Source organism: Anolis carolinensis, chromosome 4 (genome assembly GCF_035594765.1).
Source record: "Anolis carolinensis isolate JA03-04 chromosome 4, rAnoCar3.1.pri, whole genome shotgun sequence".
NCBI lineage: Eukaryota > Metazoa > Chordata > Lepidosauria > Squamata > Dactyloidae > Anolis > Anolis carolinensis.
The window spans coordinates 96,367,628-96,392,149 of NC_085844.1; the positions used below are offsets into that span (position 1 = coordinate 96,367,628).

Sequence of the window (24,522 nt, forward strand, 5' to 3'; positions counted from 1 at the left end):
GGTGCTCAGAAGATCCCAGTGCTTTTATCACAAACTCTTAGCAATTAAGGAACAACCAGAGACAGGCTGGGGTATAAATCTTGTGTTGCTAACAACTGATCTGTAATGCTCAGCTTCATGTCTCTGGCTCCTGTACTCCTTGTGATTTTGACCTTGGCTCAGATATCATTCTTTTGGATCACTCTGAAAGACTTCTTGATTTAGCTCATTTGAACCAAGGACTATTTGACTGCATTTCAGCTTTCCCACCTTCTGTTTCTCTGGCAACCTTTTTGGCTTGGAAAGGGAAAGACCAGATTTCTGTTACTATTTGCAGATTATGTTTCGCAAGAACCTTGAACTGCCTTTCAAAATAGGACAGCAAGTTGCTACTATCCCTGATTGCAGAAATGCAGCAGGGATAGCAGCTTCGTACTGTGAAGTCCTATATATATTTTCAGGATTGCATTGCGTTCTTTTACATTTTATTGATGCACGCTGCTTTTGAAATGCCTGCATATAACCATTTCTTATTTTTGTATTTATTATCCCACATTTCTTCCAGCACAAGATACAAGGCAGCTTACAATACATTAAAACAACCATAAGTGGTACATAAATACTTGTGAATGAATGAATGCATGGAAGAACTGATGAATTGGAGAATACCAATTCACCAAATAAATTACTGCAGCTAGAGTAAATACTTTATTTGAATGTGATCATGCACAGAACTTCATTTAAAAGCTAACTTAGCTTCTTCTAAAAACGTATGGATTAAATACTATTTTTCACAATTTAAATAATGACAATATATATCAGAATATGCTTTTAAAATAATTCAAGTATAATTTAATCTTTGTCAGTTAAAAAGAAAATGAAAACAAGTACAATCCAATACCACAAAAGGTATATATAATATCTTTATGCACCTTCAAATTCTGAAATAACTGGATTAATTTAAATCAGTTTAATGAAACATTGTAAAGATATGCCATATATTTTCAGTGACAGTGCCTCAGAAGACTTCACGGATTCCACTAAAAATGCGCTGTAGTAATGCTGAAAAAAGACTGTGCAGGGGAGAGCACGGGGATTAAAAAAAGCAATAAAGCACTTAGAATCATTGCTCAGCAAAGAGGAAAATCAACAAAACGAAATTCCAAGAAATTGTGACCTCTTTTTAATGCTGCTGTTTTCCCATCAAAGACTAAGTATCTAGTGAGTCCCTCCTTCAGCTCTCGCCCCAACCTTCTCTTACAGAGACATTTTATTGCATTACTAGAGACTTGGGAGATATATACAGATATCCTCACAATAAAGTACATGCATGTACTAAGCTCTAAATGTCATGAAATATAGTAACACAATGCATTTAACATACAACAATTAAATTCATTGCATTGCTATATTTCATGACATTTAGAGCTTAGTAGCATATACTGAAAATATAGAAAATTTTCAATACTAGCAATTTAACTTTAGATGCTGTCATACCCATGATGAGGACACATCATTAAAGTAATAACCTCAATGGCTTTTAGGGATCAAATTAATCTCTGCCATTTAATCCCTTACTGGAGCCGATGAACACTATGCTGACTCCTGCCAGGAAATATAGATGCCTTAATGCTATTACTCTACCTTTTCAATAACTCTAAAAAGCCTGCCTTTTTTAACACTGGGTTTCCTTGTGATCCGTTTTGTAAGATTGGTTCTTGCTCTTCTCGCTGCCTGTTTTCTGCCTTTTTAGTTTTCATATATCCCTTGCATTCCCCTGTTAATAAATAAAAGAACTGTGGTTAGTCAAAGAGGACAGTTGCTCTGCGTTCCTTTCAGAAGGATAACTTTCCAATGACAAGCTTTTCATTTGGTTATAACCCCAGCTGGAATGTATTCTATAGTTACGTAATTTTTAATTCTTTACATATTTAAGGGGGATTGATTCTTTTTTTCAAAAAAAATACGGGATTTTATTTGTCTTGTAAAATTATGTTTTGTCATTACTCCACAAAACTCAAGATGATGTATAAAGTCCATTTATCTTTTTTTAAAAATTAGTACTGTATTTTGAAATGAGCAAAATGTTAAGATTATGACTTTTCCCAAGGTGACTTGAATTTACATGGCTGATGAGGGTTTCAATATGGTTGTTCCAAGTGTAACACAAATACTCAAACCACTACATCATATGTGTCAAACTCAAGGCCCCCACAACAAATCTAGTCCACCATGTCATTTTATGTTGCCATCCAAATACTGACTACAACTCCTGTGTTCCTCATTGTTGCACATCATGACTAGAGCTGACGGGAGTTGTTATACAGTTACATCTGGAAGGCTGCCGTTTGTTCTGCTCAATCAAGATAGTGGAGTTTCAATTTAGATAAAAGACTTGTGGATACGATGCCTGACTTTAAAATGTCCTTTAACCTTTCCCCAACCTCAGGTCCACAAGCACTGTTGGGCTGCAATTCCCATCATATTCAATCCACATGGCGAATAATCAAATGTGATGGGAGTAATCATTCAATAACATCTGGGGACCCAAATTATGCAAAACCCAAAGAACACCGAATACTGGGGAAAACATAGTTGGCCCCTCTATATCCATGGATTCTGCATCCATAAGGCTGATGTAGCCCTTGATGAAAACGAGTTTGACACACCTGCACTACATTACACTGTTGCAGCTCTGAGATATATATATGTGTGTGTGTGTGTTGTTCAACAATTTGCTGTATGTTCAGTTCTACAAGACTAGCTATTATTAATTCTTCACAGGGCCATATAATCCAGAATATCAAGGCAGAAAATTCTACAATATCTGCTTTGAACTTGGTTATTTGAGTCCACACTGCCATATATTCCAGTTCAAAACAGATAATGTGAGATTTTATTCAGCTGTGTGGAAGGGGCCTTAATCAGAAGTCACAGAACTGGAACTGTCTCAATGGCTGTGATGAGTCGAACCACAATTTCTAAGTAAATTCCTCTTTGTGGCATCACATCTTTAGAGCAATGGTGCGCTGCTGTGCCCCTCCAGATGTTTTGGATCATATCTCCCATTGCCGCTCTTTCTCATTGACTAGGGTAGGCAATGGTGAAAAGGACAAAAACTTCTGGAGAACCCAACTCCCTTCCCTTCTTTAGAGTAGTAACTTCATACTTACACAAACCTCTGTTGTCATAACCATTATCGACATTTGCAGAATCACAATACTGCCTGTTCTGTGAAAAGGAGAAAATTCAATCTTTCCTGTTCTTCCTCTAGTAATTGTATAAAATTAACTTATTCTATTTGTTTTTCCTCATTTCCTCTACAGCAAAGATGAGAGTTGTGTTTCTTTTCTTCACCCCAGCTTTTGTTGGACTGCAGCTCCACAATATTTCTCACCATTTATGTGAGAGGAGAAAGACGGAGAAGCTTTTGTTGGACTGCAGCTCCACAGTATTTTCTCACCATTTACGTGAGAGGAGAAAGACGGAGAAGCATTCAGTCCTATCATTTCCTCTCAATTTTACTTGTGTTTTATTTGCATCTGCACATAACATGTGATCAAGAAAATGACATTGGTGAATGGAAAGGGGAAAGCACCTGCAAAGTAGCAGAAGTGCTTGAAGAAGGAGCAAGTAGAGGTCAAAAATTCAAGCAGGAAAGTCACCAGGATTCAGCACTGGGGAGCTGGAAAGGATTAAAAGGAGTGGGAAGAAGGTAATTTATATTGCTCAAAGTTCTTGGAGACTATTAAGGTGATAAGAAATGTAGTAAACTCAAGAGAATTGCAGGCAGTCGGAAAAGGGAACCAGTTAACAAAGATAATTGCAATATATTTTGTTTATACTGAATTTATAATCATTTCAATCTGAAAAATACAATTAAATGTATAAGCTTAAATCTATTTATTAATCTCAACTAAATGTGGGCTTACCACATTGCCACTTGCTCTCGTTGGGCCTTGCTACTGGATTTCTTCAAATATTTTCAATCTAACATTAGTATTGTTATTCCAGTATAATATTTCATATTTTGTTTAGTCAACCTTCTGCTGAAGATACAATTTAGACTCCTCAAAATGTACAAGACATTCACTCTAAATTACATATTACCATTGTTAATTATTATGGTTATACTACTCAGAGTGCCTATGGAATTGACATTTTGCAAAGATGGAAATAAAATAGCCCTTGCCCCCATTCATATTCTATTAGGGCCCTTTCAGATAGACCCTATATCCCAGGATTTGATGCCCGGGTTTCTGCTTTAAACTGGATTATATGAGTCCTCACTGCCAGATAATCTGGGATAAACAGAAATCTGGGATCAAATGCTGGGATATAGGGCCTGTCTGGAAGGGTCCATAGTTACTAATTAATACTATATTATGCTCAGTGTGAGGCTTTCTTTAAAAGCTTTAGATATGTCCACTGCTCCAGAATGATGGGCCACCATGTTGACAAGAGCCAGTTACAGCAAGAATGTTATTCTCTTGTTGCAACAGCTTCATTTTTAGAGCATTTCCAATTACAATTAAAAGTGCTGTTTACAATTTTGTGCTGGTTATAAACCAGACTTTGGACTAACGTGTTGCTCTCGCAATTGCATCTACTACCAAGTTGACCTTTTCTTGTGACCTCCAGGTGAGAGCTTATTTTTACACATTTTAAATAGGTTTGTACCTATACATACGTAGATGTGCGCATACAGAAACTTCTCTAATAATTTTTGTTTACCCTGTAGCAATCTTGGAAAGCACAGACATATCTTAGGTGCATACCAGGATGAGGAGAAGACATGAACCTGGATAGGTGAAATACTACAGTCTGCCCATGTATTCATGTATGTTGTGCCCAATGTAGGGTTTAAAACAGCTCATAACATAGGTGAAAACAAAATTCTAGCCTCAGAACTGTTGGCAGAAGGTTATACTCCTAGGCAATTAATTTGTATTGCTCAAAATTGGACCTAATATTGAAAATTACTTCAAATACCTGTTTTGGATCAATCGTGTCTTCTTGAATTCGTGTCTTGATTGACTTGTTAACATGGGCTGCATTTGTCAACATGTTTCTATAGTTAAAAAGCAATATTAAAATATAACAATAGTGGGGGGAAAGCCTAAATATTTATTCAGAATGGCATTTTATGAACTGTATATCTGCCCAGCAGACAGGACTTTAAAGATTAATGTTTCTGACTTTTTTCTTACAGTTACAGTTTGGATGGGGAGGTCAGAGCCCATTTGTCTCTTACTCGGTGTTTCAATCAGAGTTGTGGGACATTATTGCACAAAGTCACTATTTCATGGAGCTGCACAAACCCCAATAGTAGCAACACTCTCACTATCTGTCTCTGCACTTGTGCAACTGTGCCATCCTGCTAACCCATGGCTCCTGTACTCCCAAAAGAAAAACCTCTTAACCTCACTCCCCAGCAGCTCTGTAATGTTTTGAAATAATTTTTAAGCAATTTTAAAATTCCAGCTATGGTTAATTTCACAATGGCTTCCAGATTTTGAGGCTGGTGATGGTGGTAAAATTTGTTTTCCATTTTCTTGCCAATTGATTAATAGATTTCTTTTTATGGTAACACTCCTCATCAAACCAAGACTTGTCATTCACAAGCATTAATTTCCTACATCCTGAATTCTTAATCATAGATATAATTGTTTCAGTTAAAGAGCTAAAGTCCATGATCTGGGATAATTTGTGACTTCAGCACAAAATCTGATTCCTCCACTGCTTACAGGGATTAAAGATCAGGAAGGAAGTTATCATTTGAGCAGTATGCTCAAATATTCTGCACATCCCTAGTCAGGAATAGAGCCAAGTTGCTTTCACTGTATCATATGCACACATTTGCACGCATGAGGGTTGGCTCTTATCCAGTGCTTTCCATGCCAATGTAGTGATGAGCCAGCTATGGTTTTATTCCAGACATTACCAGAGCTATTAAAGGTGCTGAAACCCTTTTCAAAGTTTGGAATAGAATTCAGAACAGATTCATCACACTTTGACTCAGAATCCCATGTATGATCACATCACCATTCATTCATCCACTCACCTAACCTGCCCTCCTCACAATGTCTTACTCTCTTCTATCCCTTGATGTGTCTCTCCTTCTTGACTTCATCCCCAAAAGCAATAATTAGGGTAAGGGTACCCTCCTATTGAGGCTATTGGGAACTTTTTTAAAATAAAGAAGTCTTGTTAAGTGAAATGTGATTATGAAGTGAGAGTATTGTTCTAAGTAGAGAAAGGAGAAAAAGATTTTTCCTTTGCTGTTGTGGACACCCCCCCCCTTGCACTTATACACAATAACAACCTACATGGGGGTGTAACTTTACCCTATTTAAAAATATACTAAAAATTAACCTGCTTCATATCAGAATAAAGAAATCAACATTTTTGTGCATGCCTGTGTTTCTAAATCATAAGTAAACATACCTGGATTATTTGACAACTCGCTTAACAGAACACTGTATATATAATTGGACATTTGAATAAGATCATAGAAAACGTTAAAGATAAGGACAGATACAGGAGAAAATAAGCATTGACCTCTCTGCATAGAGTTGCATTTGTGAAACTCCAACTGTATTCTCCAGTCTCCTCCGATTAACAGCTCTTTCTCTGTTCATATGCTCTCTCGGTCCATACATGTTGGCCTTTAAGGAAACACTGAACTGACAAGTTCATTCATTTACTTTTTAATGTATATATTTTATAAATAGTGACAAGGTCCCAATACTTAATATAAACATTTCACTGATATGTAGCATTGCCTTTTAGATTGAAATTTATTTTCCAAAAAAACTACAAAAAAGATATTTGTTTTTTAAAGCAGTTACAACTGCATCATTTCACGAAACTACTATATTAATAGCTCTTCTATATAGTATGTTACTCCTTTTACTCCTGAAATGTAGAAAAGGCGTACTGTATATACTCGAGTATAAGCCGAGCTTTTCAGTCCTTTTTAGGGTTGAAAAGGTCCCCTTTGCCTTATACTCAAGTGAGGGTCGACTTACACTCAAGTATACAGGTAATCAGAATTGGACAGTCTTATGTTAAATTAGTTTTATGTAAATATTCATCAATATTTAACCTACTGATGCCTCAATTAATGTAATTTTATTGGTACAGTAGAGTCTCACTTATCCAACACTCGCTTATCCAACGTTCTGGATTATCCAACGCATTTTTGTAGTCAGTGTTTTCAATACATTGTGATATTTTGGTGCTAAATTCGTAAATACAGTAATTACTACATAGCATTGCTGTGTATTGAACTACTTTTTCTGTCAAATTTATTGTATAACATAATGTTTTGGTGCTTAATTTGTAAAATCATAACCTAATTTGATATTTAATAGGCTTTTCCTTAATCTCTCCTTATTATCCAACATATTCACTTATCCAATGTTCTGCCGGCCCGTTTACGTTGGATAAGCGAGACCCTGCTGTATATATTTTTATCTTTATTTTTAAATTTACCAGTAGCCACTGCATTACCCATTCTCATCTTATACTCAAGTCAATAAGTTTTCCCAGTTTTCTGTGGTAAAATTAGATGCCTCGGGTCGGCTTATACTCGAGTATATACTGCAGTTTTAGCTGAGTAAAGGGACAATTTCAATAAGCTCTCAGAACAACAATATTCAACTTTCCTCCCAATGTCAAAAATAGAGCTGTTGTAATTTTTTAATGTTCAATGTAAATTACAGGGAAACAAAAATCTTTTAATTCTTATGTTCAGCAAAATTCCCAAACTCTGAGCTGACTATAAATTGATGCAATGTGTATAAGGAACCAGAACATTTGAACTATCTGTTTCTAAATTATTTGTTTTTAGGACTGAGGAATATAATAATTCCCATTGCAGCTACTGTGGGTTAAGTGACCAGAGAGAAAATAGGATTTTTTAAATGACAATCGATAATGTAGTTTATGTCAACAAACATTGGCAATAGGAATGTATATTAGAACTTCCTTCTCTATCTGTATTAAATATTAACTCAAACCACAGTTTTCCCCCTTCTTCTTGGTCCCTCTTTATTTTGCAAAATTCAGAGAAAATACTCACACAATTATATGCGTTGCTGTATTCTGCTTTATCTGAAATATACAAGACACTTGTTTTAAACAGCAGTTAGTAATAATAAGACCCTTGATTCTAATAGGCATTCTACTAGAAACAGGGGCTTATCCCAATCTCTGGATATTCTTTTAAGAATTAGTCTGACACTCTCCTTGCTATCCTTCCATAGACAGATGAAAGCTTACTTGTTGTGTTCAGCCTTTAGACTGATTGCTCAGAGGAAAAAGGTCGTGCATAATACTGTCTATCATTGTTTCAACTGGTAATGTTTTTCACTGTTTTGAACTTATTGATAATTTAATTACACTTTTACCTTCTATCTGTTGTGAATTTTAGAGCATTTGTTTTAGGTTTTGTTATTAGCCTTGAGTTCTGAACAATTATGAGGTCAGCATAAAGAAGTGTGAATGGAAGTAGAAAGAAGATCCAAGAGGGAAAGAAAGGGATCAGTTTCATTTTCAGAAGTTAACATCATCCAATAAAATAATTATTTTCAAGATAAAAAAAGGAGATAGGTCCTCTGGCTCAAAGCCAGGCCCTGACATCTGGGAACTTACATCCAACTATTGACCCGTTGACCTCCACATTCCTTTTTGAATTCCTGAACTTACCTCCAAATGCATTTTGTTTCCATGAATTTAATTCAACATAGATAGTGCAGACGAATGGATAAGGAATAAGAAATATATCGCCATACATGAATCTCAAATCTGACACCTTTTCCCATGTGTTTAAATCTGATAAATTCAATTAAGGTTCAAGAATTCAGCAGTAAACAGAAATGAATTATTTATAGATTATCTTCTTGATACGATCTGCCTACAGTGTAGATAAAACAGTAGTACAGACACATTTACACAGCAAAGAAAAAGTGAGGTCTACAATAGGAGGCACCATATAGATGTATATAAAAACGAAACTCAAATGGAGCATATAAAGCACATAGTAATACAAGAAGACCAAGTATTTTCTATAATCAAATTCAATAACAATAAAAGGATACATGGAAATATGGTGAAGTGTTCAGTGGTAAATGGGCACAAATTATCAATATTTCCCAATATTACTCGAATGGCATTCTGAAAGATTTTTTAAAAGTTCTGAAACTTTAATAATGCTTGCAGTTTTCTCACAATGAACACAATACAATATGACTTCATATAGTCAAAACCTTTACAGCAAGCTTATTCTCGAGTCATAAATCTAAACAATTTGAAGACAGATAACATTTTTTCCAAAACAAAGAGAATTAAATCTATATTCCACCTCTGTCACATGATCATTCCTGACATAACAGAAAAATATTTTTCAGATCTCACCTGCAGTTCTTCATTGACAACACTTTCAGGAAGGTTGTTATTAATACTGTAAAATCAATATAATAGATATTAACAACAATAATCAAGAGCAAACAGGCATCATAAACTAAGCCTGAAAAAAAATACCCAGAACACTGACTTTTTCTATTTCCTGATCTAAGAAAACTAATATTAATTCAGACCCCAAATCCATCTAGTTTACTGCATTTTCTTTGAGAAAGTAACACTACCCCCTTCTTATATACCAAATAGGGCGTGAATCCCTATTAACATTGCATTGAAGAATGAAGAATGAAGAATTTCTTTAGTATTCTCTCTGCTGGTGAGTATAAAAAGATTTAGTTAGAATTTCTAATAGATATTCATACTTCGGGAAGTAAATCATCTGTGTGGAAGCACATGTGATTTTTCTTGAAAAGAAAACTGTTTTCTGTACAAAATATAATGCTCCTTGCAAAGAAATATACATTTTGGAGCAAAACCATATATTTCTGCAATGAAAATCCACATGGATTTCTGGACAGATAAATGCTTACTGAAGAACTTTGCATTAGCCTTATCGTCATCTCTCTTGTTGTTTTTGTTAGATGTAACTTAATTCACAAAATTATATTATACAACCAGAAATTAAATAATAACATAACCTGTCAATTAAGTTACATCTAACATAAAAACATAAACATACATTTATATAAACCACAATTAAAATTCATGTAATAGTTATTAAAATATATTATTTTAATCATCTTTTCCACAATCCAATATTTTCCATAATAACTAAAAATATCATTTTCACATTTCAGGTGAGTGAGGTTGGAGGCACAATTTGAAAAAGAGTTATCAGTTTCAGAGCTGATTCTTTTAGTTACTCTCCCCATAATTAATCATATCTAAAATATTTGTAATCCCGTCGACACGCTCTAATTTTCAGATCTGTACCCAAGTTTTTTTCCAGCTATATCTTTTATTTGTCTATCTTTTCTTCTTCCTCTTCTGAATAATTTCCAAAGGTGAAAACTTTCAGATTATGTTAACTGTCTTGCTTACCTAATTGTGTTACCATATCTGATCTTAAATTTATACACATTTACTCCAGCATGAAGAAATCTTGTCTCTGGCACTGGATATGTAAAAGGTTTCAAAGATCTCATTCCAGAAATCCAACCTAAATTAAAACAAAAAGGAAGATAAAATACTATAGTAAAAAGTTTCAATTTCATTATAGGGAAAGCAACAAATGTCAGGATGTTTCAGAAACTTCTTGGGAGCCATCAGCATATTAAAATATAATACTTTCTAAACGAATTAACATAAGTATAATAATCAGCTGACCTTATAACACTGGAGGGGGGAGGATTAAAGACCCTCCAATTTAACTATACTTTTAGCAATAGAGTGAAATAATGTGAATAGAAAACTAAGCTGATACATATTCTTTGACCCTTCCTGGCTCTAAAGATCACTTGAGGATACAGTATGTTCTTAATAGATTTTAAAGTAATGGACTGGTTATGAAGATAAGCGCTACTTATGAAGTCATGTTTTGATCCATGTGTAAGCCATAATGCCACAGAACACCGATTAACCTTCAATTCGCTAGGAACATCACCTAATCTTGTTATTTTACATCATCACTGTCTCAGATATTTGATATTATAGCCCGACAGCATAAAAAGAGATTGGTGGGGCACAATACAAATGTTTGCAAGAGAAGTTAACAGTTTATCTCCATTTTGTACAAATGTAAAACACTGCACTTTCAGAAATGACTACTTTATTACAGAATGAGGATATCACAAATACATCAACAGGCAGGGTGGCACTGTTTTCCAAAACAAGATTCCAAAATCCTGGCTAGGGTTTTGTCTACAGGTTTTATCAATATAAATAGGTTTTTAATTGGTTTTAACTGTTTATTTTTTAATACTGTTAATGTTTAATTCTATTTTAATGTTTGTATATTTTTAGGTTTTCAATGATATTGTATTGGGTTTATTGTGAGCTGCTTTGAGTCTTTTTTAAGAAAGATTCTAATAATAATAATAATAATAATAATAATAATAATAATAATAATAATAATAAGGAATACATCACACAGTCCTAGACACTTGGGAAGTGTTCGACTTGTGATTTTGTGATACAAAATCCAGCACATCTATCTTGTTTGCTGTGTCATAATAAAATAATAATAATTTGGTATAAAGAAGTAGTGTGATAAGGCCTTTAGTCATGAAGACGTAACCCAGCAATTTCAATACAGAATGTAAATAAAAACCAAGTACAGTAGAGTCTCACTTATCCAACATAAATGGGCCGGCAGAACGTTGGCTAAGCGAATACGTTGGATAACAAGGAGAGATTAAGGAGAAGCCTATTAAACATCAAACTAGGTTATGATTTTACAAATTAAGCACCAAAACATCATGTTATACAACAAATTTAGCAGAAAAAGGAGTTCAATATGCAGTAATGGTCCGTAGTAATTACTGTATTTACAAATTTAGCACCAAAATATCACAATGTATTGAAAACACTGACTACAAAAATGCGTTGGATAATCCAGAACGTTGGCTAAGCGAATGTTGGATAAGTGAGACTCTACTGTATGTTGATTGCTTTGTTCATATTAGCCTGTTGCCTCTTATTTCCCACCCCCTTCTTGTCTTCTATTCTATACACTTTTTGGAGTTCAGTTTTCTGTATGAAACTATATAAAGTGACTGGAAAAGGACTGCTGATGCTAATAACATTTGCTTGATGGCAAAGGTAGAGCTAAAGGAAGCCGTGTATGCTACCCTCAGAAAGTTCAGAGTACAAATGAATGAAACAAATGTCTAGATTAAGGAGTTTACAGTTTGATGAAAAATGTTAAAATCTTATCTGATAACATGGTATTTTCAACAAAATCTATGCACAATCATTTCAATTTAGTTCCCTTAAATATAATAATTGGCAAGAACTATACCATAAATAAATTGTATCTAAGCTATAAGGCCATCAAAAATGAAATCACATTTTTAACAGTACTGTTTAAAATTATACAAAATGCCATTACAAAAAAAAAAAAAAAGGAATGGAAAAGGGGGATACATGATTCGGAATCCTGAGCATTAAATTATATTCTGAAGTATACTGTTTCCAGCTGTTGAATAATCTAGTTAAAACTAATTTTATAGGAATATTCAAGAATAACTCTCAATGGGAGTTTAATTGCCATTCTCAGCAATGTACAACAGACCAGTAAAGTTATTAAAATAGGGCCAAGGGTTACTGGATTACAGAAAATTGTCAATACCTCTCTTCTTTTAGGGTTGATAATCTTTCCTTGGCTATCTTGAATTGCATGTATAAAAAGCAAACATATATTTTCTGTGTGTTGTCGAAGGCTTTCATGGCCGGGATCACAGGGTTGTTGTATGTCTTTCGGGCTGTGTGGCCATGTTCCAGAAGCATTCTCTCCTGACGTTTCGCCCACATCTATGGCAGGCATCCTCAGAGGTTGTGAGGATCCTCTGAGGATGCCTGCCATAGATGTGGGCGAAACGTCAGGAGAGAATGCTTCTGGAACATGGCCACACAGCCCGAAAGACATACAACAACCCCATATATTTTCTGTTTTTTCCAGAAGAATAAACAATGCACAAAAACAATTCATTTCTTATCTTCTGACAAATTTCATTACAAAAACTGCCAAACACACAACAGTTGTATACTGGCACAAATAGATATGGAATGGTCTTATCACAAATGTACAAGAAAGAAACCTTCAAAAAGGTGATTGAACCAGACTTTTTTCCCTTTTGCTATATGCACTTTTTGTCACTTGGCCTCCTTTCATGGATTGCAGATGGACTTTTCTTTAACATAAATGATTTTGCCACATATAAGCTATTCATATATAGCCGTCTTGAGTCTCCTTGGGAGGGAAGGTAGGGTATAAATAAAGTAAACAAATAAATACAAGAGTCTAAATGTTCCTCCCACATGCAAATGTTCAAACTGTTTTTCTACATGCAACACTGATTGTTTAAACATATAGCTTAGATTCAAAAATTCTATCTCTTTGCCAAATCTTAACATTAATAAAATTATGATTTCTCAAATATAATTAAGATATTGCTCTTAGAAAAGTCTGGAAAAGCTTGACATGTTATTGCTGAATTGTGCCACATATACAGAGTCCTGGTTGGCTATTTTGGTTGAAACACTCCAACCACTACGGTTTAGAGACAGATGGTATTCCTCATTCCACATGGCTTAAAAGTACTATTTTTAACTCCTGATTCTGCCACAAAATCTTCAATAGCAGCTGCCAGAATATCCTATGGAACGGTATTAACTATAAAGCAGACTGTCATATTCATCATATCTACTTTAGTGTAGTTGCAAACACCAATGAGCTAGTGCTTCAATTGAGCATACACACAAATCCTAAACCGATATCTGGAATGGCAGCAAGGATGAGAACGCCCTCTTCTGGGAAGTGCAGGCTTCATTCTCCCTCTTTAAATCTGAATAGAAAAGTACAGTATTAAAGTAGAAACAATTCTAATAAAACTGACACAGGCGTAAAATAAAATGGGATGAAGTTCTCTTATTGTCCTGAATATAACATGAACCAATAACTGTAAATAAAAATGTGAAATTCTTATAAATCTTAATATTTGAGTCCTACAGACATGATCTGATGACATTTCTGTTCTTATATTAAGAAATGTAAGATACTGCCTTTTATTGAAATAGACCGTAAGTCGGTATTGTCTACGGAGATTGGCCCCAGCTTTTTGACAGAGTTTGGACTACAGTAATTTTCCAGCTTTATCTAGAAATTGCAGGAGTTGAATTTGGAGTCTTTTGGATGCAAAGTAAGTGAGTTACTCTTCATCTCAATTTATAATACAGATAAGAAAGGTTTGAAAATAAATCTTATAATTAAATAATAATTAAAGTAGAATCACATAAAATAAGTCATTACTTGCAGACACTAAAAAATGAAACAGATCTTTTTACTCCAAAACATGTAGCATGACTCCTGAAGAAAGGACCGGCTATTAGGTCAATAAGGAAGCAGGATGAAGTCTCAGAGACCTTTCGGTTTTTCCTGGATGTCCAAGCAGGAAGACAAATCTCACAGAGTAGTTCTGGAGAAACAAGTCTGACTTTTGTATCTGAGGTGGCTATAAAGCCTGGCCACCCTTCTTTACCCATTCCCAGCTGGAACCAGGGAATTGTATGTAGGTTTCACTTGTGCAATTCTAGTGAGACAAAAAGCCACACGCAAAGAAAGCAGACTCAGAAGAGAGACATGGGATTATGCACTTTCATTCATCATGCCATATGAGTCAAATGAGAGGCATTCCAGAACTGTGATCTGTGAGTCTTCCCCTTTGTACAAGCCCTGGCAGAGTAACATAAGGCTGGGACAGGAGGACACTCCCTGGGAGTTGTCAGTGAGCTTTCCGCAAGCTCCAGCATCAGCACAGGCTCTGGATAAAAACACCAACCACATGCCATATGTGCAATGTAACCAGGAATAGTAACAGCTGCCGCCGTTACTGACATATTTTGTCACTTTCCCAGCTGTCAAAAATGTTTTGATTTCTTCCTGCACTCTGGGTTATCACATTATATGCTTGGTTGAGTGTTCTCTATGAAGAGTTGTTTCTATAACTATTAATCTTTTTACTTATATGGCATATTATTTCAATATTCTGCTTTCTAGATTGTCAGTTTGTTTGTTGTTGTGATCCTTCAAGTTATTTCCAACCTATGGAGACCCTTTGGCAAGCTTATCACAGGGATACATACATTTCTTTAACTATTTTTACACATATTTAATTACAATATATTTATTTTTTTCACATGCATTATTTGGTCATTGTCCTAAAGCAGTTGTAAATAGCCATCACTTCATGAATAACATCAGATACACCTATTTGCACCCACCCTCTTACAATTACTTTTGATTTACTGTACTCTGATGATCTCCCTTGATGGATTGTCACCTTGCCGTGGTGAGGGGCCTTGCGTGTTCCAATGAACCTGCGGGCACAACCACTGGAGTCATGCACTCCCAGGAAGGGCCACAGGGGAGGATCCAGACCAAGAACAATCCGAAGACCCTAAGACCTCAACGGCGGAGCAGGCGGAGGATAACATAGTATATGTTACAATGGCTGTGAAGGCGGAAGAAGACTGCAACAGACTGAGAAGCCACCGTTGTCATGTTAATCATGCCACTGGCTGGGACCTCACTCTGTGAACACTATGTGTTGACCGGCCGTGCACTGACCTCCACACATTAAAAAAATCATGTCTTCCAAAAGAAATAAAAACAAATCAACAAAAGTCCCAGGGCGATCAGTGAGTGGCGACGGGGGCAGGACTGTGAAATCTGGAAGCCCCTAGTCACAGACTGGCACATGGGTAGTGGATATGGACTCAGTCGCTCTACTTCAAGGTCTGAGGCAGTTGAGTAGTCCGGCAGCTGTATCCATGACTGAGCAGCCCTTTTTAGGATCCGCTCTGCTCACCCCACACAGGGAAGGGGTTAGAAAAGGTGCCCTAAACATAGTCTGCCTCTGTTATCCCTGACTGGACTGCCTCGTTCAGAGGGGTCACCACTCTGTGGCCAAAAAAGAGAAATGAACTTTGGAAAATGGAACGTACGGACACTGTTGGATAACACTGACAGCGAATGCCCCAAACGCAGGACTGCTATCATTGCAAGGGAGCTGGGACGCTTTAACATCGACATAGCAGCCCTTCAGGAGACTTGGAGAGCAGGAGGGGGACAGCTGTTTCATGTTCATGTTTATTAGATGCCACAAATAACAACACCAATAAAAAAACCAATAAAAGGGGAGGGGGCAGAATAAGGCTACAGATAGTAGATAACTTGTCTAGACAAAGCCAGTCTCCAATTTTACAAAGTTCAGTGGATTTTACACAAAAATGAGCATATTTTGGCCCGAAGCTTTAATTTTGAAGACATCCTCTTTTTTACCATTTTGATATTATTATTTATATCACAGAGTTACCATCTCAACAATAACATATACACATGCCTTCCATAGATTTCTTACTAAGAGGAATGTTAGAAACAAAACACAGTCAAGTTTGGAAATATAATTCATTCATTCATTCTCACCATATCACCAAAAAATAATTGGTGTGTGAGAGCTCTGAAAGAGACAAAAATGACTTTAAAATACAGAGAAGAGGACGAAGCGCAAGCAAGGGATATCTGTGAACAGTCCTGGTAGTCTATTCCAGTTAAGCGGGATGCACTTAATCAGGAAATCCACTTAACTAGGACATCTCCCAGGAAACCAATTTAGCCTAATGATAGTAAATAAAAATGATGATGGGTTGTCTGACTGGGTATTTATAATATAACATTGCTGTAACTATCTTGTTGCCCCGCACTAAATAAGAAAAAAGTGTGGGGGGCATTAACTTCAATACTAAAGTACAATCTTTCAGGGAATGAGAGAGAGTATTTCATGGATCCTGTTTTCTTATGAAATCTGCACTGCCAACTTGGATTAGTTATTGTGGAAAAATCATCCCTTTAGAAAATGAACTTTCAATTAGCATGCATATAAGACAATGGCTCAAAAAAAAAAAACCCAAAAAAACCTACACTCTTGTATGATTTGATATCACAGCTATGTTCCCCCAGTGCATTTGCTTTCAGGGAAAAGCAATTTTACTGCACATTAAACTCTTCAAACAGGAATGTGATGCAAAGTGCTTTTAAAAATGCCTTGTCCATCTCCTGCAGCAGAACCCCATACTATTTCGCTATGCTGTGCCTAAAATGAAAACTGCATGTCCACATTAGTCATGAATTAAGCAATGCTGACTCGTGAGGGTGGCCGTGGGTCATCTGAGATTACGCTAGGTCAGTGGAAGCCATGATTAATTCAAACCTCTCTCAGCCTGGAAAGAATGAAAATTGCTTAGAATTCTGCCCTGTCCCAAACTTGGGGCTTAGCTACTGGGCACCACTGACCACTGTTTATACTGGGCACCACTGCCCATTGATTATACTGGGCACCACTGCCCAATTACATGCACTCATCAATGGGATAGATAAGGCCCTGAGCGACTAGGAAGAAGGTGGGGAGAACAGCTCCCTCCATCTTCCTTTTTGACATTGAAGTTGCCCCTTGCTGAAACATATTTTTTTATTAATTGTTAGAAAATGAAATCTGTATTAATTGCCATTTTGAAATAGATTGCTGTTGGTTCAGGCAACATATCAGGAGAAGAGAAGAGGAAAAAGTGAAGAGTGAGCAATCACAAACAAAGGGACATTCAGGACTCATTCAAATCAAGGCTAAATTCAGCTTGGGAAGTAACAGATAAAGATAACACAGTCACAAATTCTCAATAAACAATAGGACTCAGTCTGAAGAATCTTGGACATGCTCAGTGTGGCAACTGGGAGGGACAACCAGAAGGTGGAACTGGGAGGAGTTGAGAGGCGGGCCTAGAACAGTAGTTCTCAAGTTGGAGTCCCCAGATATTTTGGCCTTCAACTCCCAGTAATCCTAACAGCTGGTAAACTGACTGGGATTTCTGGGAGTTGTAGGCCAAAAACATCTTGGGGTCTCCAGGTTGAGAACCACTGGCCTAGAAGAAAATAATGCTAGTGTTTCTTTGTGATGGTCTGTGAACTGTATAAATACTAATAATAATAATAATAATAATAACTTTATTTTTATACCCCGCCCCATCTCACCGAAGGGACTCGGGGCGGCTTACATGGGGCCAGGCCCGATAAAACAAACAAATAACAGTAACAAAGCAATAAAACAATTATCCCAGTAAAAAACATCAACATCAATAAAAACAATTATTAAAATCAACAAGCAAGATACAGTGTTAAAAACAGGAGACTAATTCGTAGATCCCAGGCGAAATGTAGAGTGTTACGAAATGAGAAAGAAAATCTCAAGTTGAATGGACAATAAAGTGCTGTATAAAATGGCAAGACAACAACAATGGGACTATTATGGAATGGACAGATAGATCAATCCAGCAACAACTAAACATCGAAGGCCTTTTGGAACAGCCAGGTTTTTAAGCTCTTCCGGAAGGAGAGGAGGGTAGGGGCCTGCCTGATCTCTCTAGGGAGCGAGTTCCAAAGTCGGGGGGCCACGACGGAGAAGGCCCTCTCTCTCGTCCCCACCAACCGCGACTGTGAGGGTGGTGGGAGCGAGAGAAGGGCCTCCCCCGACGAGCGAAGAGAACGTGTGGGTTCATAGAGGGAGTCCCATTTTCTTTGTTCTTAGTGGTACACCTGGCTGTTCCAGAAGGTACCCATTAGTTTTCTACTGCAGTAATAAAACTTCTGAAATTAAGATCATTCCTGATCTTAATTTCAAGGCCAGGAATATTTAAAGGAAGGCCTGCTTTATCGTCATGTGCATTCGGCACTTACCTTGATCCGTTTCATGTCCCAGCTTTTGGTGGGGGGCCCTGATCCATTTTCATCTGAGCCTCCCAAAATCAGGAGGTTAGAGATTTTGTTTTTGTTTTCTGGGCCAAAGGATCCATTTTCTTTCCATTATTGGGCGGGGGAAGGGGGGAGAGAGACTTCACCCATAGGTCCAAAGCCAACCCAGAGTATTTCCCAGACCATGTGCTGGAAAGGTTTGCATCTGGCATGGCTTGCCACGTGCTCCACCTCTGCTCTGTCCTATTTGCTTCTTTTGACGAATGATCTTTCACAGCCCTTCCAGACAGGCCTTATATCCCAGGATCTGATCCCTCCGTTTTCTGTTTATCTGGCGGTGCAGACTCATATAACTCTATTTAATGCAGAAAACCTGGAATCATATCCTAGGACATAGGGCCTGTCTTGTGCTAGTAGATCCCTCAGCCAGCAGACTGATCTCTGAAAGCTGTGGTGTCACAGCCTTATTCTAATATTGGAGGAAAACCTTTGTTACCTGACACCCGACACATGGCAGTTTATCACTTACGGTAGTAGCAACAGAAACAACTTTGTCACACAAACCATTACAGAGGGAAAACAGAATGATTAACAGAGGGGAAAGGGGCAATATCCCCAAGTAGAAGGAAATTAGATGCAATTTGATTGTAATTTAACATGGAAAAACAAATTTAGCTAATAGTATTCATGTTAAAAGCCATCCCTTGGCCTGGAGCAGCCTATGAGAATCATGTCGCCCCATTCATTTTTCTAGACTTTCGCCAAAATTTGCAAATCCTGCTTTAAAATAATTAATGATATTCCCCTTGCCTCAGACTTGTGAATAATTGCTCCTGAAGCCCTCCAGACACACTCTCTAATGCTTCAGAGATGAAAAGTGGGATGCAAGAGCCAAGTAACACCAAAAGGTTGTTAAGATGGTAAGCGTTATCTGTGAGGAACACACAAGAAAAGAGATGATGCAGCTATTTGCTTTTGTCTCGACCTACTGGGAAGGCCAAGCCTTTTTTCTCCAGAAACAGAATATGTTGTCTAATCAACTCTTGGGCCCCTTCCACACAGCTAAATAAAATCCCACATTTTCTGTTTTGAACTGGAATATATGGCAGTGTAGACTCAAATAACTCAGTTTAAAGCAGATATTGTGGGATTTTCTGCCTTGATATTCTGTGTTATATGACTGTATGGAAGGGCCTTGAGTCCACACTACCATATAATCCCATTCAATATGGATTTTATACAGCTGTATAGAAGGGGCCTTAGGACCTTTCCACACAGACATATAACCTAGAATATCAAGGCAGAAATACCCACAATATCTGTGTGAACTGGATTATCTGAGTCCACACTGCCATATATTTCCATTCAAAGCTGGTAATGTGGGATTTTATTCAACTGTGTGGAAGGGGACTTAGTTTGAATAGACCTTGAGTAGGTGGTCCGTATTCACTGTTGTCTCCATTCTTAACCTTAAGTGAGGCCCCTTCCACACAGCTGTATAAAATCCCACATTATCCGCTTTGAACTGGATTATATGGCAGTGTGGACTCAGATAACTCAGTTCAAAGCAGACTGTGGGTAATCTGCCTTGATATTCTGTTCACTAATGGCTTTGCAGTGGGTTGAGAGCAGGGATAACAAAAGAAATAGTAGCATTTCCTGGGAATATTTAGTAGGGGCAACTCCAGATTAATTTTCTGGTATCTGCTTCCAAGTTCTTATTGTAGTGGATAGATATATAAAAAGAAAAGGTTAAATAAGCAAATAACAGCCTCTTTTTTCACACAAGTCTAACTGAATAGCAGGAAATGAAACTGAAGCTGTGTATGAAATGATGTTTGTGCATTTTCTTCATGAGATTGCCTTCTCAACATGTAAGACTTTCTCTCCAGATTTATATCAAAGTAATTCAAACAAAATATATCTCGACACACTCACTCATACACACACATATACATACACACACACTCAAAATAGGCAGTTTTTAATCTTAGGAGGCAGAGCATTGCCAGTAATTGTATCTTCCCTCAGAATATTTCTCTCCATAATATTTTTCTTAAAGGATGCGTGTGTGTGTAGGCAGTTTTTCATCTGAGAAGGCAGACCATTGCCAATGAATTTGTATTTTACCTCAAAATATATTCTGAGGTAAAGAGTAGAGCCTTAACTGGTTTTCAGATAGTTCCTTCACAATGTTTTCATTTTTAGAATGAAATATCCTCTAGAACTCAGGAGCAGCTTATCAGAATGGGGAATTTGTCATGAAATAAAGGAAAATTGGCTCAAAATGTAATGACAGCCTATATCTGTACATGACGTTGGTGCGGCCTCCCAGCCTGAAGTGAGCAAACCTTCATGCGAGAAAATGAACCACAAAGCATTGCTACTTAAAAGAAGGCATCTTAACTGGAGCTCTCAAAGGCCCTTTGAGTTGAATAAAATGGCACATTATCTGCTTTGAACTGAAATATATGGCAGTGTGGACTCAGATAACCGAGTTCAAAGCAGATATTATGGGATTTCCTGCCTTGATATTCTGGGATGTATGGCAGTGAGGAAGGGCCCTGAGTCCACATTGCCATATAATCCAGTTAAATGTGAATTTTATACAGCTGTGTGGAAGGGGACTTAGGGCCCTTCTACACAGCCATATAACTCAGAATATCAAGGCAGAAAATCCCACAATATCTTCTTTGAACTGGAATATCTGATTTCACACTGCCATATTATCCAGTTCAAGGTGGATTTTATCCAGCCTGTGTCAAAATATCCTTCAGTGCATCCATAATACTGGATGGGAGGAAGGATAAGAGAAGAAAATAAACATCTTCAAAACGTTTAGATTTTAGTTGCAATGCATGGTGGCAGTTCCATACAGAAAGATGAGGGAATGGCCTGGGTTTCCTTCCACAGACTCTCTTTTCATACCTTCGACTTCAGATGCCATCTTCTGTTTGCTACTTTCAGATCAGAAATGCAGGCCTCTCTCTTTCTCGCCATCTCTCTGCTGGAGGCCCCTTCTACACTGCCATATAATCCAGATACACTCATATTTACAGCAGACAATCTACATTATCTGCTTTGAACTGAATTATATGAATCTACACTGCCAAATAATCCAGTTCAAAGCAGAAAATCTGGATTTTATGTGGCGGTATAGAAGGGGCCTTTGGAAGTGCTTCTCAATGCCTATAAATGGGATTTTCCCAGTTAATTTAAAAAGGACTTCCTCACCACGAGTCGAAGACTGCTTTGAGGTAACTTGACAACGATGCGAGGCCATTGTGTTTCCACTCATGGCTAGAGAGTTCTCAATGCACGCCACAAGTCCTGTGTGATAATAGTCTATTGCAGATTTATGTTGTAATTTGACACATAGTCTGTTGCTCTTTTTGTGTACTTTCAACTCTTTTATGATTTATGGTGACCCAAAGATGAACCTATCATGGGTTTTCTTGGCAGAGGAGGTCTGCCCTTGTCTTCTGAGGATAAGAAAGCATGACTTGCCTTAGGCCACTCTGAGTTTCCGTATCCGAGCCGCAATTCGAATCCTGGTTTCACAACATCCTTGCCAAGCAATGAAACCACTAAAGCATGCTGGCTCTGAACAGATACTCTACTGCTGCTGCTGTACCATTTGCTCCTGTACTAGTGAATAACGTGTTGTTGTTTATTCGTACAGTTGCTTCCGACTCTTCATGACCTCATGGACCAGCCCACGTCAGAGCTCCCTGTCAGCCGTGGCCACCCCCAGCTCCTTCAAGGTCAAGGCAGTCACTTCAAGGATACCATCCATCCATCTGGCCCTTGGTCGGCCCCTCTTCCTTTTTCCTTCCTTTTTCCCCAGCATCATTCTCTTCTCCAAGCTTTCCTGTCTTCTCATTATGTGGCCAAAGTACTTCATCTTTGCCTCTAATATCCTTCCCTCCAGTGAGCAGCATTATTTTCTGGAGTATGGACTGGCTGGATCTTCTTGCGGTCCAAGGCACTCTCAGAATTTTCTTCCAACACCACAATTCAAAGGCGTCTATCTTCCTTTGCTCAGTCTTCCTTATGGCCCAGCTCTCACTTCCATATGGGAAATACCATTGCTTTAACTATGCGGACCTTCGTTGCCAGTGTGATGTCTCTACTCTTCACTATTTTATTGAGATTGGTCATTGCTCTCCTCCCAAGAAGTAAACGTCTTCTGATTTCTTGGCTGCAGTCTGCGTCTGCAGTAATCTTTGCGCCTAGAAATACAAACTCTGTCACTACCTCCATGTTTTCTCCCTCTATTTTCCAGTTGTCAATCAGTCTGGTTGCCATAATCTTGGTTTTCTTGATGTTTAACTGCAACCCAGATTTTGCACTTTCTTCTTTCACCTTGGTTATAAGGCTCCTCAGCTTCTCCCAACTTTCAGCCACCAAAGTAGCATCATCTGCGTATCTGGCTGTTAATGTTTCTTCCAGTAATTTTAACTCCAGCCTTGGATTCATCAAGCCCCGCACACCACATGCTGCGTTCTGTATATAAGTTGAATAGGTAGGTTGAGAGTATACAGCCCTGCCGTACGCCTTTCCCAATCTTGAACCAGTCTGTTGTTCTGTGGTCTGTTCTTACTGTTGCTATTTGGTCGTTATACAGATCCCTCAGGAGACAGACAAGGTGATTTGGTATCCTCATACCACCAAGAATTTGCCACAATTTATTATGATCCACACAGTCAAAGGCTTTAGAATAGTCAATAAAGCAGAAATAGCCCCCCCCCCCCCCCCCCGAAACTCCCTACCTTCCTCCATTATCCAGCAAATATTGGCAATTTAGTCTCTTGTTCCTCTGGCTTTTCTAAACCCAGCTTGTACATCCGGCAACTCTCGCTCCACTTATTGCTGGAGTCTGCCTTGCAAAATCTTGAGCATTACCTTACTGGCACGTGAAATAAGTGCCACTGTTCGAAAATACAGTGAACAATATTATGAAGCTAATAGATTAAGACTGGTTATTGAAGGAATGATAAACAAGGATGATATAGAATGGTTAAAAATAGATTCTGAAAAAGTAGAGGAAGAAATTCGGAATATATTTTTTAAGGATTTCACGAGAAAGGAAATTAGGGAAATTGGAAACCCAATGTTAAAGAATGTATTAGACATATGGATTAAATATAAGAAAAAGTTAATACCGGAGGGTTCAAGAATAATTCCAGTTATAATGGAAAGGAAGTTCCCCAAAAATTTAAAAAATATATTGGATAAAGTATTAAGGGAAAAAAAACCTAGACAAAATAGGGGACTGGATTAAGAGGGGAATGAAGAAGGAAAAGATAAAGGAGGAATTTGGGGAAATAAAATTGACATGGTTCCATGGTGTTCAGCTAGAGCAATGGTATAAGAATTGGGTAAATAATAATAAAGAGGGGAAGGAACCTAACCAATTTGAACAAATAATACAAAATGGAAGGGATATAGATGATTATAAAAAATTGAAAGGTGTAACTGGTAGAATCTATAGAATATTGGGTGGAATAAAAGGAGAGAGAAAAAATACCACTCTTAAGGAATTATGGGAGGAGGAGTTAGAGATGAAAATAAATGAAATGGAATGGTCGCAATTGTGGAAACAAAGGCACTTGTCAATAAGAGTTAAAGAAAATTATTATAAGATAATTTGGAAA

At 37.4% G+C, this 24,522-nt stretch overlaps 1 protein-coding gene across 4 annotated transcripts; it reads right to left on the minus strand.

Annotated features, from left to right (window-relative positions):
* Positions 1 to 677: 677 nt before the first annotated feature.
* On the minus strand, positions 678 to 22,504 carry majin (membrane anchored junction protein). Of its 4 annotated transcripts, none has more exons than XM_062980823.1 (11): positions 22,100 to 22,504; positions 10,447 to 10,564; positions 9,400 to 9,445; positions 9,084 to 9,159; positions 8,692 to 8,817; positions 8,066 to 8,097; positions 6,541 to 6,647; positions 4,972 to 5,050; positions 3,153 to 3,210; positions 1,624 to 1,756; positions 678 to 1,052 (listed from the first exon to the last, which is right to left on the minus strand). In XM_062980823.1, the coding sequence occupies exons 1-11, from the start codon at positions 22,161 to 22,163 to the stop codon at positions 998 to 1,000; spliced, it is 894 nt and encodes a 297-aa protein (XP_062836893.1). In that variant the 5' UTR covers positions 22,164 to 22,504; the 3' UTR covers positions 678 to 997. The 4 variants fall into 4 exon arrangements, with proteins under 4 accessions (XP_062836893.1, XP_062836894.1, XP_062836895.1 ...); XM_062980824.1 differs by lacking the exon at positions 22,100 to 22,504 and adding an exon at positions 21,794 to 22,063; XM_062980825.1 differs by lacking the exon at positions 22,100 to 22,504 and adding an exon at positions 20,996 to 21,235.
* Between the last annotated feature and the right edge of the window lie 2,018 nt (positions 22,505 to 24,522).